This window comes from Emydura macquarii, unplaced genomic scaffold (genome assembly GCF_026122565.2).
Source record: "Emydura macquarii macquarii isolate MOO-44397 ecotype Brisbane River unplaced genomic scaffold, CSIRO-AGI_Emac_v2 contig_2417, whole genome shotgun sequence".
Lineage (NCBI taxonomy): Eukaryota > Metazoa > Chordata > Testudines > Chelidae > Emydura > Emydura macquarii.
Window position 1 is genome coordinate 2,813,777 of NW_027132554.1, and position 17,106 is coordinate 2,830,882.

The window sequence follows — 17,106 nt, forward strand, 5'->3', positions numbered from 1 at the left end:
CTGCTCTCCCAGGCTCTTTCGGGGAAGAGTGGGAGGAGATGGATAGGGGTTGGAGAGGTGAGTGGCATGGAGATTGTTTCAAGTGCATGTGTGTGTTGGGGAGGTTCGTTTTTTAGTGTCTGTCTCGGATGTTGCACCTAGAGCTCAGGAGTGGCCAAGCAGGGAGAACTGAAATAAATGCATTTGTTTCAAGTATTAAACATTACTAATGATTTCAGTAACCTTAGTGGGGAGGCTAGTGTCTTGGGCGTGAAGCTGAAGTTTGGGCATCAAGTCTTTTAGGTTGTGTCTCTGGCTCAGCCACCTACTGGCTGTGAAGCCTTTGGCAAGTCACTTGGCCTAACTGTGCCTCAGTTTACACCGCTCCAAATGGGGATTCAACTTACCTGGTTTCTGGGGCACAATCCATGTTTATAAAGTGCACTCGGAGCCTCTGATGCAAGATTGTGTCTAAGTGTGACTGTTGGTGTATTTGAGAGACAAGGTGGGCGAGGTAATATCTTTTATAGGACCAACTTCTCTTGCTGAGAGAGACAAGCTTTCGAGCCACACAGAGCTCTTCTTTAGGTATGGGGAAAGGTATTCCCAGCACCACTGCACAATGCAAAGTGGAACAGAATGTTTAGTGTAAGTAGTTAGCACAAATTGTAAGGGACCATTCAAGGTAGAGTGGCCATTAACACTTATGTAATCATAGGACAGAAAGAGTGGGTTAGTGGGCGTTAGTGTACTTGGTATTCACCGGCTTAGCTACTGCCTGTGTTTTATCTCCTGCTCCTAGATCATCATGGTGAGGCTCCAGAGAGTGACGTTCTTGGCTTTGCACAACTATCTTGGCCTGACAACGGAGCTCTTCAATTCTGTAAGTGTAGAACGAAAGTAATGTACTCGTCACAGTGTATGTATCTGACTGGTGCATCCTGGCTCTGCTGGTGTCTCTTCTACTCCGGTAGCTCACAAGCATAATCTCTATAAAGCTAACATTAATTTATTGTTTGCAACAATGTTAATACCATCGCATTTGAGAGTGAAGGTATTTATGATTATAACCAAGTTGTGAAACCTTCTCAGTGCGAAAGCCGCCTGGTGAATAACATTTCATTTGGGTGTTTTTCTCTGTTCCTTTTCCTGGTCCCTCTGAGCACACCCCTCAGGTCTTGTGCCTTTACTTATTGTGATGCTCTTCCCCAGTGCTCCTAGAACCGCAAACCACTGTGTTACCCAACTGCCTCAGCAGGAGAGAGCTTTGCTGGAGCTTCAACTGTGTCAGCTCCCTGCCACGCCGTCTGTCTGTTGGCCTCACCAGCAAACTCCTTGAGACTCTGCCAGTCTAAGCCTTGCCTTGCACGTAACAATCAGTGGACCCGAGTTCCCCAGACACGCCTCTCTGTAGTGTCCAGTTCCTCTCATTGGACACTCAGAGAAATTATGAAGTCTGCTGTCTCCAAAGTAACAGCGCACACGCCCCGGCCTGTTGCCTCACTGAGGGCACAGTCTTTAACTTAAAACTCCGCACTGAGGTGGTTTGTAGTAAAACTAAGCATACGTTTATTAGTAAAGAACAGAGATTTAAGTGATACTAAGCAAGAGAAAAAGATAGATATGGTTGCAAACAAAAGAAAAGGAAAAATGTGTTTTCTAGTGTCTAAAAACCTTAACAGTTTACAATCCTGGTCTCAGGCAGTTTCTCACCTACAGTCAGTTCTCTGCATCTTCAGCCCACACGGCTGAAGGCTTTATCTTTCATGGATTCCAAGAGCACAGGCCTCTTTTGTCCAGTTTAAGTGGTGGTTAGCGAAGCGGCGCTCTCCACTTCTTTTCATTTTCTGGCAAACCTTTGAGGTGCCTTCTTTGGAAGGTATCCTCAGATAGAGTTTTTGTCCCCAGTGTATTTACTGAGTTTCCTCTAAGTAATATATTTCACTCTTAGTCTGGAATATGAATGATATAGTTTGAATTGTAAAATAAATGGGATTGAAGATGTGATGGAGGTTTGAAAACGTGTCATTTCATGGCTGTTATGTGTATGATGGGGGAACACCAATCCTACACGGGGCCAGCAAGGGTTAATGAGCTGCTGTGGACCCACTCAGCCCCACCCGTTAACACCTGCACTCGCTGTCAGCTGAGGAAGGGGCAGTTAAAAAGGGAAGAGAACAGCTCAGTAGGTGGCTGACCAGGGAGGAGCACAGATCTCCTATCCTTTGCTCGCCGAGGAAAGGACCAGGCCTGAACCCCTGCAGAGATGCTGCCGCTTGAACTCTCAGAGGAAGGCAGGCTGGGCTCAGGTCTATTGTTTTTGGGACTGTGTCTTTGCTGTACTACCAAAAGGACTCTTGGGTTGTCTGTGCTGTCCAGGGCAGACCAGTAGGGCCTAACTAGACTGTTGCAGGGAACCCCTGCCCAGGGAGGTGTTGGGAACTGCCTCACTAAATGCTGTGGACTTTTACACCCTACTCAGGACTGCTCTGTGTCGTTTATCTTGAATCCTGAAGTGTGCGGTCAGAACGTGCATTCACTCATTTTCTCATTAACTCAAGGGGTCTTACTGAACATTTGATAGTGAGGCTCCTTTTAAAATGAAAATCATTCTTAATCAATGTTCACACCTCCCTGTAATTGTTCAGATGGGCACACTGTTACGCTATGTCCTGGGAATATGGGCATTCTTTAATACTATTGTATGCCTGAGCTCACTGCATGTTGCAGAACAATAATACGGCATGTGTACTATTATTTCTTGGCATGGCTTGTAACTCTAGTTCCCAGGGTGTGGGTGGAAAGCTCAGTTGAATCTGGTGTTTATAGTTAAAAAGTGCCTTTGGGGGCTCTGTTCATGTCTTCTGTTTTTGTTTCCATAGCAGATTTGCTCAGTATGCAAGATTAAAGATTTCTCTAAGTGCTGACACCACAGAATCTCAGGCTTTGCTCTTGCATTATCACCAGTAGCAAAGATTAAATAATTGGAAGTTAACTGACAGTTTTGTTCATCTGAGTTACAATCTCTCTCTCATAAATTTGATACCCACACACTAGGGCACCCCACGTTTTCCCAGTCTGTAGGGCTCCACGTGTAACCCTGTTAATTTAGGCACCCCCCCCTTTCCCAGCCCATAGGGCTGTGAGGGAAAGCCACCTACCCTTACCCAATTCACACTCTAGGGCTCAGAGTCACCTGTACCCAATTCGTAGGACTCGGGCTGAAACTAACCTGGTTAATTTAAGTACACACATCCTTTCCCAATTCGTAGGGCTCCGGCTGTATTCTACTGTGGGTTTGCAGGACCTTTTATCAGTGAGAGAGAGAGAGAGACTTACACAGTAATAACCCTAACCTCTATTTATTAACAATTACCAAACATAATACACATGCTAAGCATACAATGTTATGCTCACCAATCCTGGTCAGGCAGACGGATTTTCCTTGTTGGCAAGGCAAGGTTAGTCTCGTCTGGGTTCTGATTGCTGCACAGCAGCTCTGATCTTGGGCTGTGTCTTGGAGGTGAATTCTTCTTCTTCTTTACGACCCCAGTTTTATATTAAATTTGTTAGTCTTTAAAGTGCCACAGAACTCTCATTGTCTTTGCTGTATACAGACTAACACGGCTACCCCTCTGGAACAGTTTTATTGTGTAACTTGAGTCCTGCTTAGCTATACCTTCATCAGTCATTTTACTAAAATATTACAAAATAATTCTTTGACTAATCCTAATATATTGCAAAATAATTCTTTAACCAATCATAGCCAACCACCTTAATTGATTTAAATATTGCACACTTAGTTATGCAACAGACAGAAACAATCAAAGAACCAGACAGAAATCATTCAGATAAACAATAGAAAAGTTGGTACCATAAAGACAAAACAATAAGAAGTGTAGATTTTACAACCACAACTGTTGATAAGTGATTCCTTGCCAGACAGAATGCTATCAGACAAACTTGTCTTCAAAGATCTTAAGATATATTTTTTTATCTGGTGGTGGTAGATACTATTAGGATAGTAGCACCTTCTTAAAAACTTGGTATTATGTTGTCTGATGTAATTTACACAGGGATGTGATCACATGCTCCTTAGCTTATGGCTGTTGTCTCTCCTAATATGGCCATAACTCTTTAGCCCAAGGACAAGGCCTTAGTTTAGCCAAAAAACGAGGCCTGAGACCTTACAAATTCAGTGGCTCTGCAGAGCTAATGGGAGGTCACAGGTTAGCCTGGCCAGTGGAGTGTCTCTCACAGTGAGCTCACTCTAATTTTAGTTTTTGTCTTGCCTGCTGGGCCCTGGTTAGTTATGGCCTGATCCCGGCCCCTCTAGCCACCGGAGGACCAAATCTTACTAGTTCTGCCTACTCCAATCTTTGGTTGCTGCTCTAGGCAGTTTGTGGAGGTCTAAATACACTGTTTTCCTTCAAAAGGCCACCACCTTTGTATGGGGTGTGCCAAAGTGGTAGGACTTCCGGCTGGGAGCATCAAATGGTTGGTACATCCCATCACAGGGAGTACAAATATATTGTGTGTAAAGTGAAACCCAGAAAAATGTAAGAAAGGAGGCCATTTTCCCATGGTGTTTCTGACTAATGATGTTATATTGGCCACAGAGTATCTGTGAACCTAAATGTTGCCACACAAAGACTACATTGAATAATGCATCCAAAGCCAGAAAGCCCAAAGAGACTGCAATTATCTTACTCTGTTTAAAGACCCTAACATGTAATCCGTTCCCTATGCAGCACTGCAAGACACAAGAAGCTGTATGCATAAGTATCTCTGTACATCTTCATCTCTCGTTTCCCTCAGGAGAGCCAAGCCATCCCATTGGTATCTGTGGCAAGTGTAACATCTGGAGGAAGTTCAAACAAAGAGGCGAAAAGACAGTTGTCTAATGTACTGGAGGAGGAGCGGGGAGAAAAGCTGGAGAAAGCAGGGGATACCTCAGAAACAGGTAATGTTGGCATTAATATGTACAAAGTGCCCTTGCTGGTACTCTGGGCAGCACAGTGTTGTGCTCTATCTGAGCAGACTTTTGTTTGATTTAGGCAGATGGGAAATGTATTTACATCTTGGATAAAGATCCCAAGTCTTTGGATAACCCTAAACTTCCTTAATAGGAACCATTATTTCATCTTGATTTAACATCTTGAAAAAGAAAAATCAAGTCTAATTTTTAAAAATTTGATAGAGAAAAATAATATTTCATGAATATATTATTCAAGACCAGAGTACTCTTAATGTTAATTGAATATGCTGGGAGACTGTAGAAGAATTCCCTGTCTTAAGCAGTAGCAGGAGAAACCCTACAAATATGAAGGGGTTTGAGCTAGAATTTACCTAGAAATAAAGGCAGCTAAGTAGTGAACAGCAGCACAGGGCTATGATGTAGCCATAGTGGCGTGTAGATTGCAGTGGGCTTCCATCTTGAGTAGTTGTGCAAGTCATCTTCAGTTGGCAAGAGTCAGTAAGGAAGGATTTAGGCTGTTTAAATCCCTCAAAATTGCATCTTCCAACCTTATTTGTGGTCCACCTTGTGTTCTGCTTCCTTTGACCTCAGCTCTAAGAAGTGAATGCGTTTGAACCTTTCTTACAGAACAAGATGTTAATTTCCTCTGTTCTTCAGGTAGCGGGATGGCTTTCTGGGGCTATAATCAGGCACTCTTTGCCAGAAACAGCTCAACACCAGTTAGGAGGTGTTGATCCTGTGGAGAAATATTGAATGGGTTCTGCCATTGGTCTCTGTACTTTTTTGGTCCCTGTCGTCATAGTATTTGAGTGCAACATAAACATTGCTGAATTTATCCTCAGCGCCCCCCATGAGGTATGGCAGTAGCATTGTCCTCAGTTCACAGATAGGGGAATTGAGGCACAAACAAACTGTGACTTGCCCATGGTTACACTGGAGGGCTGTGCTAGAGCCATAGAGCCAGGAATTAAACCCGGATTCCCTGAGTTCCAGTCCAGTACCTAAAATCCAAGGTTGTCACTGGGTCAGGTGGTTGATAACCTCACTCCAAATAGGAGGGAAGTGGAATTGACTCTTCAAATTGAGGAAGGATCTAGAGTGTGGGTGCAGCAGTCTGGAAGTGGAACCTTAGGAGAAGCCGAGTTTGGTGAGATGGTTTGAGCTGAATTTTGTTCTCTGTTTGACATAGCTGTTAATAAAATCAAACCCTAAGGTGATGTGTTTATACATTGCACAGTATGTGCAGTGGGTGTGAGAGCAGGTGGGTAAAGGCACCTCCTCATGGTGTATTTCATTGTGTTGGCGTGTACTAAATGTTTGAATCTGCGATAACCTTTATTCTTTTCCTCAGTGTCAGACACAGTGAAGACTTCAGGTACAGAGAATTCTGAGAACCTTCTCAAAAGAAGATTTTCTTTGACATCCTCTTCTGGATCAGCAGAGGCTCTTGGTGAGCAAGGGCTGGGGAAAATTGCAGGAAAGGCATAATATCTAATGCAACGGTTCCCAAACATTTTCCCTGCATGACTCCATTTTCAGATTTGTTTATTCCCCCTACCCAGACAGCATGGAAATTGCAGTTTAAAAATGGCGTCCTCCCTGCAGTGTGACCTCCCATGATCTGTACATGCAAGGTCTTGCAGCACGGAGGATGCCTTTTTGCTTTACAAAACGACGTCCTCTGGACTGCATAATCTCACACACAAACGGTGCGTGTGAGGTCATGCTGCATAGAGGGTGCCATTTTGTAGAGCAAAATAACATCCTCTGTGCGACGTGACCTTGTGCGTACAGTGTGTGTGAGGTCACGCGGTGTGGAGGAGGCCATTTTGTAAAACAGTGTCCTCGGCATGCTCCTGATTGCTGTGACCCCATCTGCTGATGAAGCGATCCCACTTGGGGTCATGACCCATAGTTTGGGAACTGCTGATCTAATGAATATGGCAGGGAATGATGTAAGGTAATCCACGTCCCTTAGTTCCCCCCCCTTATTGATCTGAAACAACACTCTGTCTGCAGAGGAAATAAGAACTCTTTTTTTTTTTCTCAGAGCGCATCCACTGTCACTTTATATGGCATGGACTTTCTCTGCTGCATTAGGGAAATGAGTGAAGGGAAAATAATTAAAACTTTTATGCTGGACCTGGGTTCATTTCCTTCTGCTTCTGTCTTAGTTTGCTTTTCATTGTGCTCTGTAAAGTATACTATCAAAGTGACATTCCGTGGAAAATGAAAAAAATCCTTACCTGCATTTCAGAATGCAGTGTTTATCTTACGCAAAATTCCAGTAGACCAGTGAGAACTGCCAGTCTAGCCCTGCAGTATATTATTAGTGCCCTTACATTTCTCTAGTGCCTTGTTTTGAAAATTTAGCCTGTGGGCAAGTGAGAGGTGATAGGTCGTGAAGGCAAGTAGCTTATGTTTGATACAACAGAGAAGAGGGAGCCTGTGAAGGGATGAAAAGAGGAGGGTGACAGGGGCTTGGAAAATGATCTTTGCAGTGGCATTCTGAATGGATATGAGCAGGGCAGGATTGCATTTTTCAAGGCCAGAGAAAAGGATGTTTTCGTAATCAAGATGATGAGAGCCTGCAGCGAGTTCTAGCTGTGCAGATGGGTAGAAAAGGCTGTATTTTAAAGATATTGTTATGCAGAAAGAATCTACAAGACATAGGCATAGCCTGGATGTGAAGACCTAGAGAGAGGTCTGAGTTGAACGTGAGACCCAGATTACAGGCCTCCTGAGTGACAGGCAGGATGGTGGTGCTCTCCACAGGGATCAAGAAAGGAGGTGGGGAGAGGGGTGAATTTTTTGGGGGGGGAATTAAGAACTGTGATTTAGCCATGTCAAGGCTGAGCTGACAGCTAGACAGCCATGAGGAGATGTCAGTGACAGGCTGAGATTTTAATTTGGACAGAAGGGACAAGTCTGGCATACAAAGGTAGATCTGGGAGTCATTCGTATAAAGATGGTAGTTGAATTTGTTTGTGGCTGACATTACCCAGAGAGAATCTATAGAGGGAGAAAAGAAGAGGATCAAAGACAGAGCCCAATGGAACCCCACTGAAAGTTGAAGGGGGGGATGAGGAAGATCCTCTGAACTGAAGCACATGCTGAAGGAGTGATTGGAGAGAGAGAGAGGAGGAGAACCAGAGAGGACAGAGTCATAGAAGCCAAGGGAGGGCAAGATTTCAAGGACAGGGGCATGATTGACTATGTCCAAGGCATCTGAAAGGTCAAGGAGCATGAGGATGGACTACTGGTTCTGAGAGTTGGCTAAGAGGTCATTGGAGACTTTGGCAAGAGCGGTTTCAGCTAAGTGCAGGGACAGAAGTCAGATTAGAAGGGGTCTAGGAAGGAATTGGAGGAAAGGAACTCCAGACAGTGACTGGAAACTGATAGGGTAATTTAGTGAGGCAGAAGGTAATAAGTGGAGTTGCTCTGTGCTCTTGGTACATTGTTTTACTCATGAAAAAAGTGCCACGAGATCTTTAATAACGACAAGTGATCAGGATCTTGATTTGTACATTTTATCCCAGCAGCATATTGACAACTGAGACTCTGATGGGATGTCAGTTGGTGATTCAGAGAAAAGACTGGTGCCTATTAGATGACCAGTATCACACAAGGGGTTTCCCATCATCCTTTATCTTGCTTAGTTTGAGAACTGACAAGGTCTCAGCAGTCTATTGGAAGAAGTGGCCAAATCTGAGAAAACCGTTTTTTCTTTCTGCCACCCCAGTTCCTTGTATTTCTGGGCTGCAGAGTATACTCTGTGCTCCCAATTCTCAAATTAGGTCATGTGCAAAGAAAATAGTAAAAGAGATTGAAGCATGTGTCAATGCCACAACCTATTGTTGCAAGCCAGCTTCAGAGCCCATTAATCCTCTCTGAAGGACAAATAGGCAAGTAAGTCATACAGGGGATTTGGAGTTAAGGACAACAGAAACAGGTGAATCACTTGAGATCGCATGATGGATGGAGCTGTCAAAGTACAAAGTATTATCATCACTTCTTGGCAGCTAGTGTCCTCATTCTAAATGTTTGACAGAATAAGCAATTGGGAAAGTAAAATAGCAACTCCCTGCTTGTGGAGACAAACTAAAGACTAGATTTTCCTTCCTCAAAACAAACTGAGTGTTCTACATGTGTGCCAAACTCTTATGTACAGAAGTGCAACCCTATTGATGTGAGGGAGGCCACATGCTTGTAAATGATGGGCTTTGCTCTTGTGAATGAGTATTCAGGAAGGGAGAGGCAGTGAGACACTGTCAGAAGTGGGCCAGGATCTCTGGCCCTTGCACGGTGACTTTCATGCCAGAAGCGTATGGGTCAGCAGTGAGCAAGATTCACCAATCAGGATGAAGCTCCACTCAGTTGCCTGTGTCCTTCTGTTCCTTTGCTTTAAGATTTCTAGTTAACATTTGCTCTGCTCCAGCCTTTCTGATTCCCACTTTGGCAGCAAGACAGTTTAATTTAAGGGAGGGTGGGGTGGGAGATCCCATGTACAAACAGGGGTAGTAGGAAGACAAGACTTGTAGAATTCTAGCCGAGTAGTACTTTCATCCACAGGCTGCCTTTTCTTTGCTGTCTCTGATTTGAATAGACAGAACAAGTATGAGATGCTTCTGATGACTGCAATAAGATGTGCCATGTTATTGGATTCCTTTTTTACCTCTTGTCTGGCAAAGCACTTAAGCGTGTGCTTGGTTTACACACAAGATCAAATGCTTTGCTGGATCAGGGCCTTAATGTATGAAGCTCAGCTGGTGGCGTAACACAAGCATGTAGATGACCTTGTTCTCTTCGAGGTGGTGCTTCGAATGCTCTTATGGAAGCTTTGCTGAGTGACTGTTTTTGGGGCAGCGAGTACTAATCTTTCATCGGGGGTTGGTAACTGAATAGTGTTATGGCCCCACTGGAGCTTAGTGACTCCCAGAACTGCCAAGTTCACTTCGTTGTTAGAGGCAGAATGGAAGAGATGGAAAAGGTGGCCCAGAGAGAGAGGGGAGATGACCCCTGACCCTACGTTGGAGGGGCCCGAGTTCCTCAGGGTGAGGGGAGACTGCTATTGTCTGGACTTTTAGAGAGTCCAAGATCTCACAGGCTGCATTTTCTTTGCTGTCTGTGCAATTCTTAACTTCAGGAATAAAAAAAAAGTGGTCTATGGATATCATATGTGCGTCCCCTCTAGCACCTCTTGGTCAGTCTCCTAGAGAAGGCTAATAGAGCCACGGTGGTGGGAGTGCTTTGAAAAAAACCTCTTTCCTTCTGTTTGCAGGTAGCTCCGGTGGCACTAAGTCAGACTTGAATATGGCGTACGAGAGAGCCAGGGTGCCCTTCACCCCAGATGAAGCTCCAACCAGTCCTGTTGTGAGCAAGGTAGATATTCTCTGTATGAGGTCAGAGCCTTCCTTCCTTCCCCTTTTTCTGGTTTTTCCTCATTCACCTTAATAAGGGATTCGGTTGTGCTTACTGATTGCATGCTTGCAGAATGTTTTTCGTGACCATGCACTTACACGTATGCTGGTGGAGCTCTGGCTCTCTCCACGAGGGCTGTGTCAGCATCCAGTCCTTACGTAAAACCAGACGTTTGCAGAGGTTGATTAGTCATCTTGTATAAGGGTATTTAGAACTTGTAATTACCCAGTAGAATTTAATGGCTCCTTTGGCTCATTAGTCCCATCAGAGAATCTGGTACTGAGGTCTGGGATAAAAGCCCTTATGAGGCTGCTTTGACGAGCAATGGTCGTACGTATGCTTTAGCTTGGATGTTACCTGAATACCAAAAGGGATTACTCTGATGGATGAATCTTCTGCCAGATCATGCTTTATCTATCAAACCTCATTCACAGCAACAGGAGTTCAAAAGCCACAGCCAGCTTGTGAGAATTCACCTGGATTTTCAGTCCTGTGACTCATAAAATCTGCTCATCTGCTTTTCTTTTTCCAAGACTTGTCAGTTTTTAACTTTTTAAAAGCCCAGGTGAGCATATGAGCTGCAGGTTTCACTTCTGAGCAAAAGTATATAGCTGAATAATTATACGTCTCTGTACATTGAGGTCTGAACTGAAATTTTGGTGAAGGTATTTACATTCTAAAATGCTGGTACAGCTTTAATTAGAGCAGCATGAATGGTGACATGCTGAGTGGCTGGAGGATTAATTGTTTAAGGACTATTGGTTTCTCCTAGTGACTTTTACATTTTCCTTCTCTTTATTAGTATTCACCACATAAGTGCCTGGCCTCCCTTAAGAAGGGCTAATGAATTGGCAATAGTAACAACACTCTACAAGCTCCCAACTTTGCAAGCTCCAGGGGTAGATTAGACCCTAGTAGAGTGTGATGAGGTAGCAGTCTTCAGATGGACTCCTAGGTGTCAGCTTTTCAGGAGGCGATATGTATGAGGACTGTCTGGCCTAGCCTTTGCTCCTCTCTTTCTTAAAATGCCTCTTTATTCTAGTCACTGCTTTTGGGCCTGCATAGAGCAGTGCTGAATGGTGTCCTCTGTCTACAGCACCTCCTGCAGAGGAAGATGAAGGGCTTCAGAAGCTTGGTTTCATACTATGTTTCCTCCTACCCTGGAGGCTGCAGTGGTGGTGCTATATAAGGGGGCTGAGCAGAACTGAGAGGGAGGGCGCTGTTCACCAAAGAAGCTGGTAGTCACAGATCTTCTAGGTTCTGCATATGGTAGCGGCCATTGCCACCTCCTACTGCATTCGGATTTCAGGCGAGATTAAACAAAGAATCCTTTTCATCCTTAAAACACTTTGCAGTGCAGCTGATGGCGGTGTTTTGAAGACTGAAAAGGCAAAGGCATTAGTCCCTGGGAGTTATCCACACAATGTAGGTAACTTAGCAGGCTGGTCTCTGATCAGAGTGAAGTGTGCGTGCGTGCGTGTGTGCCAGAAACCTCTGGGATTTTTGTGGGAGTGCGCCTGTATTTTGACGGGTATGAGCTAGACCCTCTGCCTTCTGAGAACTGTGACGAAGAAGCAATTTTACCCACATGTCCTTGGTGAGATTTGGGATTTTCTCAGATAGATTTCTCCAGTCTCGACAGACTTTTATCTCTCTGGATTCATTTGTCATGTGTAATTGCATGTCTTACTGTTTTAATTAAGTCTTAATTCCACCGTATCAGCAGCTGTCTAATTTGTGAAACACTTGAGGGGAGGGAAAAAAAACTTTAAAAGATAGAAGTCTTATTCCTTTCCTTTTCCAGGCTCCTGGCAGGCCTGATGAATAAACCTGTTATTGCATTAGAATGACAGGCTGTCTAAGGAAACACAAGGATGATTAATTTAGTGAGCAGTTATGGGGTTTTTGTTTTTATTTTGTTTTAAAAAGTCCTACTTGTTTTTAGGTCACCGGTTGTGGTAGGTTGAAGAGCATAGATGATAACACAGGTTTTTTTCCCCAGGTAGATGCTAATTGCTGCATGAAAAATAATATTTGTCATCTCTGCTTTTTAAGTCTATATTGAAGAAGACAGTGACAGTGACAGAAACTCCCTCTGCGGTTTTCCATTACATAGAGGGTGACCTCACTGCGCAAGATTCCTGTGCCAGCAAACCAGTCGATGCCATCTTCGAAGCTGCTAAGAAAGACCTTTTAACATTGATGAAACTTGATGTAAGTTATTAAATGAAAAATGACCTTGCTGTGCCTCTTAGCCCATTCTGCACCATCAGTAAAAAGTAAATCACCTCCCTAATGTACTGCAAACTCTTTAGGAGGGAAATGGACTGACTGAGGAGGTGTTCTTCTATTCCTCAGCCTGTTAAAGTTGAAAGCAGGATTGAAGTAGATCTAAGTTTACATCTGTAATGTTTAATGCATGTCTGGCAGCCATTTGAGTTCATTTTTGCCTTTGAAGTTGCAGTTGTTTACCTTAGTGGTAGGAATCACAAGTGCTTTTCCTGCAGGTAAGTGAAAAACAACCTCTCATTTTCATCCAAAATCACAATTGGTGTTGTTGTTGACTGGTATTTACTCTAGTGTAGATTGAGTGCTGTTCCTCCTTCCCTCTACCCCCCATCTGTTTCCTCCTCAAACTGCCCGTAGATGGCAGTGTGATATTCGATTGCAACAAGTGCAGATATCATTTGGAAAGAAGAGTGGTGTGTGTGTGCGTGCGTGCGTGCCCGTGCAGCTTTTGTGCTCATGTAAAGAGAGGAGGCGGCCAATCTAGCAGATGGCTTTTGACTGTGTACAGACTTCTGATAAAAACTTATCATGGTGTCAGATTGGAAACTGAGGTTCTTGGAGTAACAGTAACTGGAGCACAGTGCAGAGCTTTTCTTTTTAGTGATGTGTGCTAAACACTGAATATATTAAGAGGCACATTAAAAAAAAATGGGACTAATACAAGCTGTGTCCAACATGCCTGAACTGACTTTGTTCTGAGGCTTAACATTTTAATATTCTGACTTTTGAAGGTTTCTATTTCTAACTGAAAAGCTAAATAATGTACTTGTCTAACAATGTATTATGGGACCCCCATTGTGCTAGGTGCGGGACTACATTACATAAGCTTTTGTGTTCTGCTCCTGTCTCTCCAAGAGCAATAGAGAAAATCCAGAGCTACTGTTTTGCTCAGCATAAAAAAGTCCTTCCTTGAGTCAGAGTTTTCAGGGTTTGTTGAATTTACTAGCCCTGCTGCTGTGGTACGGCACATCTCTCATTTGATTTAAAAACTGACCCATACACAGAAATGAGTCATCCACTTGGATGTCTTCATAAAAAGCAGCACAGTCCCTTTGCTGCATTGGTGGTCGGCTAGCTAAAAGCCTTAGTGAACGAGTGGTGCCATGAAGGTGCCAAACTCTGGCAGAAACTGCAAGAGCCCTCAATGGAGGAGGACTGGCACTGGTCCTGGACACTTGAATTCCAAGAACTAATAGCAGGAGCCCCCCAGTAACTGTGCCATTTATTTAAAATGTCAAGTTTCTGTTAGATCAAATGAGTTCCAAAAGAGGGTATAAATTCTTAATGTGAATATGTGACAGTCCAGACGAAACAAAGATGTACTCTGCTGTTATCACCCCTGACTCCCTAACAGCGTGCTAAGTTTTCTTCTGAAAACTTCCCTTTGAAATTGTAGTTACTGGAGGGATAGATCTGGGCTGTATCTGCACAGGAGAGTTGTTTAAATCAGTGCCGCCCTTGCATGATCACTCTTCTCTCTATTTAAGAGTCCTTTATATTGATTTAGCTTCAATCAGTTCCTTACTGAGCCTATGTTTGCACTTAAATCGCTGCAGCTGTGCTGTTGTATTGCATCAGTGTAGACATTCACCAGTGTCGGGAGGGTTCTGCGTCGTTCAGGGGTATGGATTTTTCATGTCCCTGAGCGATGTACCTGGGTTGCCTTAACTTAATTCAGGCCAGGTATACATAAAAAACGTAAATCGATATGAGGCACTCTTAAACCTATTTAAGAATTTCCACATAAGGGAATTGCACCAATTTAATTAACTGAGTTTCTAAACTAATTTAGTTAAATCAATGCAATTTTTATGCATAGATTAAGTCACGTAGTATATTGGCTTTAGAGTTCTGAGTTGTATTCTCCTGCCACCCTAAAATAACCAGAGGTTCAACATAAAGGCTTGGTCTCTACCAAAAATAGTTTAAGCTAAGGAGTGATTTTGATTTCTAATCTAATAGAAAGGGAAAAAATTCTTGCCTTCTGCATACGTCTTCGGGGGAGAGGCAGCAGGATTCTCTGACTAGAGCAGAGGAATAGGAATTGGGAAAGCTGACTTCTAGTCCTAGAGCTGATTCTGTCTCGAAATGTGACCTTGGGGAAGTCACCTTGCCTTTCTGTGCCATGGTTTCCCCTGGTACCAAATGGAGTTAATACTTCCCTGCCTCACCAGGGGTTATGAAGCATAATCATTTAGTGTATGTGAAGCACTCTGAAATTCTCTGCCGGAAGGTGCTCTGAAAGTCATTAACTTACTAGCACAAAAATAAATGACTGTTGCAGCTGAGTTTTAAACCAGGCAGATACATTGTGGGTCACCTTTTTCCCCAGAGCAAGCTATCATAAGGGGGGGTGCAAATGGCATCGCTCAAACGCAGGAAACAATTCAGCTGAGCAGTTAATCACCAAGGGAGCTCTGGCAGTCTAGCACTGTATGTCACAAACTACAGCTGGGCCCTAGACAGTCTGTGCTCTAAACTTCACACGCGCTGTAACACCTCAGTGTCTGAGAGGAGGAGGGATGGAAAGCTCATTTGAATAGTTCAGACTTGTGCACTATTATTTATGGAGGGCTTAATTTAGCTCTTCAGAGTGGCATTGACTTCTCTTTTGGGACTCTTAACGCGCCCTATCATTTTGCTTTCAAGGCAAAACAAAAGTCGGTTTGAATGTGTCAAACAGTTATAATAGCCTGAAAGCAGAATGTGCCCATTGTTCTCATGGTGTCAGATAGAGGCTATCCAGTCTAATTATATCTGTTTAATCAGTGTGTTTAAAACAATAGCCTCTCTCCTAATGTATAATTTAAAGAGTGAGCCTGCCAGGTGATTTCAGCGGTGCTGAGAACATAGGGCCTGACTCATAGGAGAGAAAACGACTAGCTTCCATGCTTCCCTGGGGTTTGGTGAAGCAAATGCCAGGTGGCTTTATTCCCCTCTTAGCTGGGGACTTTGAAAGAGCTGCTACTTCCACCTCTTCACCCAGCATGGAGAGTAGCTTGTAAAAAATGGAATTTGTGACACTGTGGTTACGTCTGTAGCTGTGGATTACAGATGTAGTGTCTGGTAAAACCATATTCCTGGCCAGATCAATATTCTCAAATTAGTATCTTCCAATTTTTTGCTGTAAAGCTTGCTATAGACTATTTAGTACTTCATTTGACTTGGAGATTATCTGACCTGTGGAAAATGGGTTGGTGGGATCAGCCCGGATCTTTGTGGACAGGGGTCCACGTCACAGAAGCACTTCACAGTTCACAGTAATTGGTACTCGCTGGTATTCTTAATAGAGAGGCCAAAGGCAGAATGGACCGTGGACTGTAAACGATTTGCTCTCACCCTTTGTGGCTCCCTGCAACTGCCTCTGCAAACGTGGAGCCCCATTTAAATCAATGGGTCCCTAACCTGAAATACAAACGAGACACAGAGGGCATGTCACCCACCACTGAAGCACAGAAGCTGTTTGGTATACAATACAATACATCATATACAATAGTTTAGGGCCAGATGCAGTAGGGGTGTAGCTAGAAGTGGACATTTGGGTGGGCCTCAGTTTACAGTGCACTGGCAATGATTTGTCCTTGGGGCAAGTTGTGGGGGTGAGGGGGAGGTGGAGACTGAATTTCCCTACTCCTGTACTTTGGTGGGGGCTGGTTTTCCTATTTGTCCGAGGGGTATCGCCACAGGAGGGCCTGGAAAGTGGGGTAGTAGAATTAGGGGCAGAGAGAGGATGGGGAAGAGAAATGTCCCTGCATTGTGTCTGGAGGCATCTGGGAAGTGCCTCTCCCACCACGAATCCCTGCTTTGTCCCCAAGGCAAGTTCAGGAGGATTGGAGACCAAAGTCCTGGCTGAGCTGTGCCTTGCAGTTTGTTGCTAAGTGGATGCTGCACCTGCTCACCCATGAGCTGGTTGTAGGATTTGTCCCGGTCACTGAAGATGGACAACTCTCTTCCATGCCTTTGCTCTGCACCTTCCCTGCCAGCCGCACTCTGCAGCCACCCCCAAGCCCAGCCAGGTGCATCTGCCAAGGGGAGAGTCTGGCGCTGGCATGGGATTGGAGCCCCAGGGTATGTCTACACTGCATCTGGGAGCATGCATCTGCTTTCCATCTGGACTAGACACACGCTGCTAACTCTGTGGGCTGAAAATAGCAGTGTAGCTGGGAGTAGCACTGGCACCAGCTCGGGCCAGCTGCCTGAGTACCCTGCTCTCAGTTCCAGTGTCAGCCTACGTTCACATCTGAGCTGGGAATGGGGATGTGGTCCCAGCTTGTGGAGTTTTACCCGTGCTAGTTCTGCTTGATCCAGTGCCTAAAAATAAACCTGTAGCTGCATTGAAAGGAGCAGCAGGAGGGGGCAGCTGCCTTGAATATGCCTAGCATCACTGAGGGGCTTGGACTCAGGGTGGCAAAGCTCCCTCCCCTACCTCTACATTGTTT

General features: G+C 44.3%; 1 protein-coding gene across 3 annotated transcripts in view; it reads left to right on the forward strand.

The window, feature by feature from the left end:
* Positions 1-17,106, forward strand: part of PNPLA7 (patatin like phospholipase domain containing 7) — a 242,711-nt gene that overhangs the window by 46,961 nt on the left and 178,644 nt on the right. For all 3 annotated transcript variants that reach the window (XM_067561557.1, XM_067561556.1, XM_067561558.1), the window contains 5 exons: positions 782-862; positions 4,798-4,942; positions 6,309-6,407; positions 10,239-10,339; positions 12,434-12,592. In XM_067561557.1, coding sequence (XP_067417658.1) covers positions 782-862; positions 4,798-4,942; positions 6,309-6,407; positions 10,239-10,339; positions 12,434-12,592 — 585 coding nt within the window. The remainder of the gene's footprint in view (positions 1-781; positions 863-4,797; positions 4,943-6,308; positions 6,408-10,238; positions 10,340-12,433; positions 12,593-17,106) is intronic.